The sequence below is a fragment of the Littorina saxatilis genome, linkage group LG4, assembly GCF_037325665.1.
Source record: "Littorina saxatilis isolate snail1 linkage group LG4, US_GU_Lsax_2.0, whole genome shotgun sequence".
NCBI lineage: Eukaryota > Metazoa > Mollusca > Gastropoda > Littorinimorpha > Littorinidae > Littorina > Littorina saxatilis.
In genome coordinates, this window is record NC_090248.1 from 69,440,648 (window position 1) to 69,453,147 (window position 12,500).

Consider the following 12,500-nt stretch of genomic DNA (forward strand, 5'->3'; position numbering starts at 1 on the left):
CAGATCAACACACACTGACTTGTTCTAGCCGTCTCCCAGATCAACACACACTGACTTGTTCTAGCTGTCTCCCAGATCAACACACACTGACTTGTTCTAGCCGTCTCCCAGATCAACACACACTGACTTGTTCTAGCTGTCTCCCAGATCAACACACACTGACTTGTTCTAGCCGTCTCCCAGATCAACACACACTGACTTGTTCTAGCTGTCTCCCAGATCAACACACACTGACTTGTTCTAGCCGTCTCCCAGATCAACACACACTGACTTGTTCTAGCTGTCTCCCAGATCAACACACACTGACTTGTTCTAGCCGTCTCCCAGATCAACACACACTGACTTGTTCTAGCCGTCTCCCAGATCAACACACACTGACTTGTTCTAGCTGTCTCCCAGATCAACACACACTGACTTGTTCTAGCTGTCTCCCAGATCAACACACACTGACTTGTTCTAGCTGTCTCCCAGATCAACACACACTGACTTGTTCTAGCTGTCTCCCAGATCAACACACACTGACTTGTTCTAGCCGTCTCCCAGATCAACACACACTGACTTGTTCTAGCTGTCTCCCAGATCAACACACACTGACTGGTTCTAGCCGTCTCCCAGATCAACACACACTGACTTGTTCTAACTGTCTCCCAGATCAACACACACTGACTTGTTCTAGCCGTCTCCCAGATCAACACACACTGACTTGTTCTAGCTGTCTCCCAGATCAACACACACTGACTTGTTCTAGCTGTCTCCCAGATCAACACACACTGACTTGTTCTAGCTGTCTCCCAGATCAAAACACACTGACTTGTTCTAGCTGTCTCCCAGATCAACACACACTGACTTGTTCTAGCTGTCTCCCAGATCAAAACACACTGACTTGTTCTAACTGTCTCCCAGATCAAAACACACTGACTTGTTCTAGCTGTCTCCCAGATCAAAACACACTGACTTGTTCTAGCTGTCTCCCAGATCAAAACACACTGACTTGTTCTAGCTGTCTCCCAGATCAACACACACTGACTTGTTCTAGCTGTCTCCCAGATCAACACACACTGACTTGTTCTAGCTGTCTCCCAGATCAACACACACTGACTTGTTCTAGCTGTCTCCCAGATCAACACACACTGACTTGTTCTAGCTGTCTCCCAGATCAACACACACTGACTTGTTCTAGCTGTCTCCCAGATCAAAACACACTGACTTGTTCTAACTGTCTCCCAGATCAAAACACACTGACTTGTTCTAGCTGTCTCCCAGATCAAAACACACTGACTTGTTCTAGCTGTCTCCCAGATCAAAACACACTGACTTGTTCTAGCTGTCTCCCAGATCAAAACACACTGACTTGTTCTAGCTGTCTCCCAGATCAACACACACTGACTTGTTCTAACTGTCTCCCAGATCAACACACACTGACTTGTTCTAGCTGTCTCCCAGATCAAAACACACTGACTTGTTCTAGCTGTCTCCCAGATCAACACACACTGACTTGTTCTAACTGTCTCCCAGATCAACACACACTGACTTGTTCTAACTGTCTCCCAGATCAACACACACTGACTTGTTCTAACCGTCTCCCAGATCAACACACACTGACTTGTTCTAACCGTCTCCCAGATCAACACACACTGACTTGTTCTAACCGTCTCCCAGATCAACACACACTGACTTGTTCTAACCGTCTCCCAGATCAACACACACTGACTTGTTCTAACCGTCTCCCAGATCAACACACACTGACTTGTTCTAACCGTCTCCCAGATCAACACACACTGACTTGTTCTAACCGTCTCCCAGATCAACACACACTGACTTGTTCTAACCGTCTCCCAGATCAACACACACTGACTTGTTCTAACCGTCTCCCAGATCAACACACACTGACTTGTTCTAACCGTCTCCCAGATCAACACACACTGACTTGTTCTAAGCGTCTCCCAGATCAACACACACTGACTTGTTCTAACTGTCTCCCAGATCAACACACACTGACTTGTTCTAGCTGTCTCCCAGATCAACACACACTGACTTGTTCTAGCTGTCTCCCAGATCAACACACACTGACTTGTTCTAGCTGTCTCCCAGATCAAAACACACTGACTTGTTCTAGCTGTCTCCCAGATCAAAACACACTGACTTGTTCTAGCTGTCTCCCAGATCAAAACACACTGACTTGTTCTAGCTGTCTCCCAGATCAAAACACACTGACTTGTTCTAGCTGTCTCCCAGATCAAAACACACTGACTTGTTCTAGCTGTCTCCCAGATCAACACACACTGACTTGTTCTAGCTGTCTCCCAGATCAAAACACACTGACTTGTTCTAGCTGTCTCCCAGATCAAAACACACTGACTTGTTCTAGCTGTCTCCCAGATCAAAACACACTGACTTGTTCTAGCTGTCTCCCAGATCAAAACACACTGACTTGTTCTAGCTGTCTCCCAGATCAAAACACACTGACTTGTTCTAGCTGTCTCCCAGATCAACACACACTGACTTGTTCTAGCTGTCTCCCAGATCAACACACACTGACTTGTTCTAGCTGTCTCCCAGATCAAAACACACTGACTTGTTCTAGCTGTCTCCCAGATCAAAACACACTGACTTGTTCTAGCTGTCTCCCAGATCAAAACACACTGACTTGTTCTAGCTGTCTCCCAGATCAACACACACTGACTTGTTCTAGCCGTCTCCCAGAACAACACACACTGACTTGTCGTTCTGAATCATTCACTCTTTGAAGGCAAAATGAATCAGGTTGCAGGTGATGACGTTCGTTTTATTATTACATGTTGGGCACTAATGGCTATTAAACAGAATTACATTAGTAGATTCTTACATCTACTGGACAATGTAACAGTCATCGTACATACTTTGTATTTGCAGGCACGGACTACAGAAACATCCAGTTATCCTTCGGATCAACGACGCACTCATTCAAAAAGCACACGGACATTGATCAGAACATCGTGGCAATTTGGGAAGGTGACCATTCCACGTATACGCTCCGGATAAGATCAAACGAAAGCAGTTTCACGTTGTGTCTCATTAAAGTGTATGGTGAGTATATTAATCTGCTGACACACTTTTTAATGGGAGCGTAAACGAAGACATCACGGAATGCAAAGAAAAGCAAGCGACGTTAAAGTTTCAATTCAAACGGCAAAACTAACGTTTGTTGTACATGTATTAAGTAACCGCCCAGCAGATCTATAGAATGTACACATTCAGAAACTCTAGACACATAAATTCATGTCAACTGTATTCCTTTTACCACTGCAGCTGACGAAAACGGTGAAGATGAAAACAAGTCATAAGGATGATTGTGGTCATGATAAAGAAGTGGAGAAGAAAAATGTACAGTTATTGTTTTGAACCGTAAGGTATTTTACATTATTACATAACATGATCCTGCTTTTGCTGAAGTGGTGGAGATGATGATGCCGTTGCTAATGACGACCATGGTGTTGAAGATGATGATAATGCTGATGACGAGGAAGACAAGAAGAACGGTTATTTGTATACTTATCTGTAAAGTGTGAAATCACGCCATGCTTGTGCCAAATGTCGTAATGCATGAGTCGAGTTTGGGGGCTTCAGTCCGTGATAAACTGCATTGAGGGTTCAGCTTATTCCGGCCCAAAGTCTCTTACCTCGACTCTTGCACACCGACCCTATTGTCTATTGCACACCGAGCCTATTGTCTATTGCACACCGACCCTATTGTCTATTGCACACAGACCCTATTGTCTATTGTCTATTGCACACCGACCCTATTGTCTATTGTCTATTGCACACCGACCCTATTGTCTATTGTCTATTGCACACCGACCCTATTGTCTATTGTCTATTGCACACCGAGCCTATTGTCTATTGTCTATTGCACACCGAGCCTATTGTCTATTGTCTATTGCACACCGAGCCTATTGTCTATTGTCTATTGCACACCGAGCCTATTGTCTATTGTCTATTGCACACCGAGCCTATTGTCTATTGTCTATTGCACACCGAGCCTATTGTCTATTGTCTATTGCACACCGAGCCTATTGTCTATTGTCTATTGCACACCGAGCCTATTGTCTATTGTCTATTGCACACCGAGCCTATTGTCTATTGTCTATTGCACACCGAGCCTATTGTCTATTGTCTATTGCACACCGAGCCTATTGTCTATTGTCTATTGTCTATTGCACACCGAGCCTATTGCCTATTGTCTATTGTCTATTGCACACCGAGCCTATTGTCTATTGTCTATTGCACACCGAGCCTATTGTCTATTGTCTATTGCACACCGAGCCTATTGTCTATTGTCTATTGCACACCGAGCCTATTGTCTATTGTCTATTGCACACCGAGCCTATTGTCTATTGTCTATTGCACACCGAGCCTATTGTCTATTGTCTATTGCACACCGAGCCTATTGTCTATTGTCTATTGCACACCGAGCCTATTGTCTATTGTCTATTGCACACCGAGCCTATTGTCTATTGTCTATTGCACACCGAGCCTATTGTCTATTGCACACCGAGCCTATTGTCTATTGCACACCGACCCTATTGTCTATTGCACACCGACCCTATTGTCTATTGCACACCGAGCCTATTGTCTATTGCACCGCGTGTCTAACCATAAAAGATGCGTCCTTGTCCTACTTCAGACGTGACCTTGGAGGACTACTGTGCGTGTGATGAAACCTGTCACAGAAACCGTGACGTAATATGCTGTGACGATGATCATCATGGTGTCTGCGACAAACCACACGACTGTCACCAAGGTAAGGGTGCCCTGTCAACATGCACGTAACATTGTCATTTTTCCATTTCTCAAAATATATGAATGTACTAATACCGTCAGAATACCTTTCAGCAACACTATGAACAAAGTTGTTCTGACAGTAAGCAGACTGCAAACACAATACATGGTTCTGTAACGGTTCTGACCAATCGTACAAATACAAAACATATGGTTCTGTAACGGTTCTGACCAATCGTACAAATACAAAACATATGGTTCTGTAACGGTTCTGACCAATCGTACAAATACAAAACATATGGTTCTGTAACGGTTCTGACCAATCGTACAAATACAAAACATATGGTTCCAGGGCCGGACTACCGGGGGGTTATGGGGGTTGCGCAACCCCCCCCTAGCCTAAACATGTACCTTACTTATTTAATTTTTTTTATTATTGCTTATTTTATGCCGTTTCATGCAAGGAGCGACCATTTTCCTATCTCAGAATATGACCTACCCGTCAGCTTCAGGGGGCTTCGCCCCCTGACCCCCACAACGAGGGGGGGGGGGTGGGTTCTAGGGTTTCCGGACCCCCCCCAGCCAAAAAATAAAAATATTGAATGAGGTATGCATTTCTTTATTTTACATTGAGTTTCAATTTTTGGGGTATTAATCAGTGACAAAATCTGCTGCCTGAAACTGGTAGGCCTAATGATCATCCTCAGAATGCACCAGATTGCACCATTTTGCATCCTTTTTTTCAAAATTTTCCGGGGGGGCATGCCCCCGGACCCCCCTAGCAAGCTAGGCGCTTCGCGCCGTCGGCTCGGCGCTTCGCGCCTTCACACCCATATCTTCACAATATACTTTTGAAAAAACCCAGTCATAAAATGAACTGATCCGCCCCTGCCGCCAGGGGGGATGTCCCCCTGGGCCACCACTGGCAACCCCCCCCCCTCCTCTTCGCCTAGTCCGGCCCTGGGTTCTGTAACGGTTCTGACCAATCGTACAAATACAAAACATATGGTTCTGTAACGGTTCTGACCAATCGTACAAATACAAAACATATGGTTCTGTAACGGTTCTGACCAATCGTACAAATAATGTCCTCAAAAGTACACGTATTTGTCACTCAGATTTGGATTTGTGTTTGGAGAAAGATGATTATTAGACTGTGTAGACAATAATGTTGGCAATATTTCAGTAGCTTGTATTCAGTGAACTATTTCCTGTCTAAAGTAATGGCCCTGTCACACGACCGTTTTAAAGCCTGCGTATGCCGACGTATGGGACATTTGAATAAGTACGCTGGCGTACGTCGAATACGTTATGGGTACGTTTTGTATACGTTAAGAGGACGCTGAAGCACGCTGGCATACGTCGTAGTACGCTGAGCACGCAGCAAAGTTTTGTGCATGCACAAAAATTCTCGACGTATGGTTCATACGCACTGCATACGTTGGCACACGTTCACACACGTTACTTGTACGTTACTCATACGTCGATAAATATCTGTATCTGTAGATAGTGCTGAGACATTCCGAACGCAAGCAACACTTCTGCCGTATAAACAGTTCTTCATGGACACGACATTCTGCACAGAGAGTACAGAACTTACCACTTGATTTACCGTTACATAACAAGGAAGAACTAATACAGTTTCTACTCACCAAATTTGCAGAATTACTTGCCGATTTCCCGCGATTTATAGAACAAATGACGTGATCGCATGGCGTCATGTCTAATAAAACAAAACTTCCGAAATATATCTAATAAAACAAAACTTCCGAAATACGTTCTATCCATTAGCAGCGGCGACGACATGTGATCGTCAGCGATAAGCTGTTGCGCGCAAGACTATCGTTAGGCATACGTTGTGAACGCCGGCAACACGCTAAGCATTCGTTGGGCATAAGTTGTGAACGCTGGCAACACGCCAAGCATACGTTGGTGTACGCTATCTGTAAGTTATTGAAACGTTCTGCATACGTTACTAATACGTTATGTATACGTCCAACTCGTTATGAATACGCTATGTATACGCCAAAGATTGAAAAAAACATCGATAGTTCAGCGTACGCCAGCGTATGTTCATACGTCGGCATACGCTGGCTTTAAAACGGTCGTGTGACAGGCCCATTAGGTATAACTATGAGACCAAAGCTCAGAAAATGGTATTCAGGGGAAGCAATCATCTTGCAGCACACCAAAGACAAATATAGAGTGGTTGCTTCTATTGTCAGAGTATTGATTTACATGATTAAAATTAACTTTCATGATCACTGCTCAAGTATAATGTCCAATTTACATGCGAGAACTACGACATGCTTGCGTGCGTGCGTGTGTGTGTGTGTATGTGTGTGTGTGTGTGTGTGTGTGTGTGTGTGTGTGTGTGTGTGTGTGTGTGTGTGTGTGTGTGTGTTATTTGATGTAATACAGTTTTATGTAGTGTGCGCGTGCGTGTTTAATTTGTCTCATTTGATGTAATACCGTTTTATGTAGTGTGCGCGTGCGTGTTTAATTTATGTCTCATTTGATGTAATACCGTTTTATGTAGTGTGCGCGAGCGTGTTTAATTTATGTCTCATTTGATGTAAAACCGTTTTATGTAGTGTGCGCGAGCGTGTTTAATATTTGTCTCATTTGATGTAGTACCGTTTTATGTAGTGTGCGCGTGCGTGTTTAATTTATGTCTCATTTGATGTAATACAGTTTTATGTAGTGTGCGCGTGCGTGTTTAATTTATGTCTCATTTGATGTATTACCGTTTTATGTAGTGTGCGCGTGCGTGTTTAATTTATGTCTCATTTGATGTAGTACCGTTTTATGTAGTGTGCGCGTGCGTGTTTAATTTATGTCTCATTTGATGTAGTACCGTTTTATGTAGTGTGCGCGTGCGTGCGTGTTTAATTAATGTATCATTTGATGTAATACCGTTTTCTGTGTCTATGTTTATGTTTTTTTCAGTGAACGTCGCATTGAACAAGCCAGCAAGTATGAGTTCTTACTACAGGAAATCGGAAGCGTCGTACGCAGTGAACGGCATCACGGGGACCACGTTCAGCGCTCCAGGATACACCAGTGACTCCACACAGTGGAACTGTATACACACTGATGCTGGTGACACTTCGCCCTACTGGGAGGTGGACCTGGGCAAAGACTACACTGTCAACTCTGTCATTATCTACCGTCGCGGAGGAGGTAACACCTACACGTTGATATGTCTTATTATTTCCACTTAAAACAAATAATGTCATCGTCAAAAATTGATGCCATGATTTATCGTCGATAATCGATTTTTCTTTCTGTGTCTCCATGATAGCATGTCCCTTGGTATTCTCCACCTTCTCACGGTGTTCCCTTGATTTGAACGCTGTCTGCATTTTACAGACTCATCTTCAATACACAATGATTGGAACGCTGTCTGCATTTTACAGACTCATCTTTTATACACAATGATTGGAACGCTGTCTGCATTTTACAGACTCATCTTCAATACACAATGATTGGAACGCTGTCTGCATTTTACAGACTCATCTTCAATACACAATGATTGGAACGCTGTCTGCATTTTACAGACTCATCTTTAATACACAATGTGTGGAACGCTGTCTGCATTTTACAGACTCATCTTTAATACACAATGTGTGGAACGCTGTCTGCATTTTACAGACTCATCTTTAATACACAATGTGTGGAACGCTGTCTGCATTTTACAGACTCATCTTTAATACACAATGTGTGGAACGCTGTCTGCATTGTACAGACTCATCTTTAATACACAATGTGTGGAACGCTGTCTGCATTTTACAGACTCATCTTCAATACACAATGATTGGAACGCTGTCTGCATTTTACAGACTCATCTTCAATACACAATGATTGGAACGCTGTCTGCATTTTTACAGACTCATCTTTAATACACAATGATTGGAACGCTGTCTGCATTTTTACAGACTCATCTTCAATACACAATGATTGGAACACACTCTGTCAAGTCTCTATGGGTTGTAGAAGAGTTGCTCACCCTTGTAAATACCGTACACTACATTGTAAACGCCCACCCCCCGTATGCACCATTGTGGATCGAAAGTAAGGTGTGGGCGTTTACTTGGTACTGTATCCTCTGCAGGATCAGTTCATCGTAAGAAGAAGCGGTATTTGATCACATGAAATATGTTACCAGGATATGTTTCTGTGCAAAAATGTCTACCCTCTTTCTCTGTGACACACACGCGTTCTCGTGTATGCCAATACCTTGCCAGAATAGAACCTGGAAACAAACCACAGAAATCCCTTTGCGTCATGCTTTTTTTTAGAAAGAAATGCACAAAACTCAAATGGAAACTGAAAATGGTGACTCAAGATCTGCTTCGATTAACCAGTACCGTAAAGTACCGAGTATAAGCCCACCCCCCCTCTGCACGAAGTTTCGGACAAAAGTGGGGGGTGGGCTTATACTCGGTACTTGACCCTATGCACGAACATATTCTTCATTGCAATGGAGACATGATTCATATAATGATACCACCTGGTATGTAAAGTGTTATGTTTGTTCAAACTAAAGCAAATGTGAAGCAACATGAAAATATTTTGTGTATTATAACAATTCTAAACTCGCAGACAGACATACGTAAGGCTTACACACCATCACTCGTAAATGAACACATTGAAAGCATGTCTATTCAACAAAAACGGCTTTTTATTCAAAAACAACTTGAAAAAACTTCAACTTCAACTTAAAACTTGAACTTGAAAAACATAACAACTTGAAACTGTCAACAACAATCGTTAACTGTCTACATTGCTTTATCAGAGTCTGAAGCAGGTGATTCTTCATCACTAGTCAGACTGGCGCGCGTCGCTTGCGTTCTCCTCAGCAGCAGCAGCGGCGTCGCCGTCGTGAGGAAGTGCCACGCCGATCTCCGCTGGGAACCACTCCAGGATCTGATCGTCCTCGCTGCCGTCCAGGGCATTGGACACACCGCACCTGAGGAAGGCCTTGGTGATGACGTCACGTCCAACGCCGTCCCAGGCTCTCCCCACCCAGTTGACGACGTCCTGGCGGGTGGGCTGCCTCAGGTTGCCTGCAGCAGTGGGGGGTCTGGGCTCTGCCATCCACGTTACATCAGCTACCCTGTGAGCGGCGTAGTGGTCCAGCAGAAGCAGGCGCCGAGTCTCTGAGGGGCCAAGCACACGCTCTGTCCAGGACAAAACTTGGTCCCGTGTCATCCAGCCATTTCGTGTCGCTGTGACGCGGACGTTGGCTGGAATCTGGAGATGCTGGCGGACACGTCGAGGAATCTCTCCAGTGCGTTCTTTGAAGATCAGAAACGCTGGCAGTTTGCTGCCGTCAGCAGCGGCACAGAGGGCGACTGTAAAACCCCTCTTCTCTGTTTTCGTTGTCTTGATGCGCACCCGCTTTGATCCTTTGATCTCATTTGTGCAGCTGGGTGGCATGTCAAACCTGACCATTGTTTGGTCCATGTTTAGCATTTGTCCTAATGCGTACATGTGGCGGTGACGAAGTCGTAGGATATTTCTTCTGAAGTGCAGGAGCTGCTCCTCAAAATCTGCCGGCACCTTCTGGTTACTGGACGTATAGAGGCGAATGGATACATGGTGCTGTTTTTTTCCACGGTAGCCACATGTTTGACGCATCAAAGTCTTGAAGGTTCAGACCCGCCCCTATCTGTCGCGCTTTTCTCTGCAAGTCTTTATTTCTAACCGCTTCTTTCTTCTTGTAGAAACTCAAAAAGTATCACCTCCAACTCCTCCGACTTCACAGTCCGACCAGGGTGCAGTTTCAACTTTCGCTTTTCTCTGCCAGTTTCATGCTGCAGAAGGACATCTCTGACATCTCTGTTAGCTCGCCACATCCTAATTTGTTTTCTGTCCACACCAAACTCTTCGGCCGTGGCACTGACATTCCCGTGTCTGTCAAGTTGCTCCAGAGCAGTCCACTTGAATTCTACTGTGTAAGATTTTCGCGGCTTCGGCATTTTCTTGTAAACAAGCGCCAAAACAAGGGGAAGCAACTCTGACACGACATTCTTCGGCATTCCTTTTCTCTCTCCCTGTTCTCGATTTTTCGGTGGGTTTTTTTTTAGCCATGCAAAAGTGGGGGGTGGGCGTTTACTCGGTACTTCACCTTTTGCACGGATTTTGCTCCAAAGTGGGGGCTGGGCGTTTACAATGTCATGTGCTTATACTCGGTACTTTACGGTATTAGCAGTGTATGTCTAAACAGAAATCACAAAATGGAATATGATATCTGTAGTCAGTTCATTTGCTCGCTTCAGATCTCTGCTCTGATCAAAGTCATCTGTGGAGGGGGGGGGGAGGGGGGGGTAAGGTGTATGTCAAACACAGCGTAATCAAACAACAGATTGTTCACTCGATTTCTGTAAATCCCCCAAGGTCGAGCTCTGCAATATCAAATGTATCTCCCAAAACTTCGTCAATTTTAGGCATGTCTATTCAGAGACTGCAGTGGCAAAGTGAAAACCACGGCATGACTGCAACGCAGCATCCTGTCATTATTCACTTGAATAATATGTACGTATTGCTTTGCGGATTTTAAAGAATAAGAGGAAAATAACTTCTTGGGGGGGGGGGGGGGGGCACCATTGGTTTAAATGTGGGGGGTTACATGGTACAGTACACTATACACAGTTTTAGTTGGTGTTTTTTCGATAATGGGCGCTTACAATGTAGTTTATGGTATTTTGGCCAACAAACCCGAAAGATATTGTAGCCCTTGTGGCGTGCAGACATGTCGCTCGCTAATCGTGATTGGCCAATTATTTCACGTGGTTTTGTTTGTCTAATTATTTCCAGGTAAAAACCGATCGTCCTAAACCAAGTTAACCCTACAGCTGTATTTCCAAAATGTGTCTGTTTCACAGTTTGAAGTATGATATTAGGCACACATGTAGTTATCCTCTCTCTGTCTCTCTCTGTCTCTCTCTGTCTCTCTCTCTCTCTCTCTCTCTCCCCCCCCCTCTCTCTCTCTCTCTCTCTGGAGGTGAACACGAGCTCAGCGCGGCTTGACACGAAAATTTCTTGTCTCGAATAATTTGCTTTCATTTGATTAATTAGACAGTTTCTTAAGCTTTTGCAACCATGGCAATTGGCATAGAAGCTTACCGATGTGCAATAGGAAGATTCAGTGCAGTATTGGTGTGTTTGTTGCAAAAAAAGGTGACAAAAGCCCTACGAAAAGCCCGTGCAAGTGACGCGACAGTGGACTATGTGTACAGTGGCAGAGAGATCGCTGTGTTTTTCACCTGGATTACGCTGTCAGCGGTGTTGCTCTTCTGTGCTCCATACTGTGTGCATATGATGTTTTGTGAGGACATTTTCACAACAAGGTACTGCATTTATGATACTCCCAACTCACTGTCATTTGACTCTGCTTTGTTTTGTGCTGTGCAAAGAAAAGACTATCGCCTTGACTTCGCGATGTCGTCTTTCGCTACCCGGTCGGTCAGTGACATGTCAAACAACATTCCGCTTTCCTCTCACCCTTCCCCTAATGGGAGATTTCTCTTGTTACTTTGTGGTGATATTGAGTCAAACCCAGGCCCTCCCAGTGCCGTGGAACTGGCTGTCCAAAACATGGAAGCTAAAATGGAAGATCAAACAACTACTATTGAGAGACAGTTTACAGCTCTGACAGAAATGATGAAAACGACCACAGTGCAACTAAACCAACAACTTGCAAACAAATTCGACAGTGTTGAGCTCAGCATTAGTCA

The 12,500-nt window shown here is 44.3% G+C and overlaps 1 protein-coding gene across 1 annotated transcript in view; it reads left to right on the forward strand.

Annotated features, from left to right (window-relative positions):
- The window catches only part of LOC138965496 (uncharacterized), a 76,891-nt gene that overhangs the window by 8,812 nt on the left and 55,579 nt on the right, over positions 1 to 12,500 (forward strand). The window contains exons 3-5 of the mRNA XM_070337670.1: positions 2,893 to 3,066; positions 4,664 to 4,780; positions 7,708 to 7,941. Of these exons, the coding sequence (XP_070193771.1) occupies positions 2,893 to 3,066; positions 4,664 to 4,780; positions 7,708 to 7,941 (525 nt within the window). The remainder of the gene's footprint in view (positions 1 to 2,892; positions 3,067 to 4,663; positions 4,781 to 7,707; positions 7,942 to 12,500) is intronic.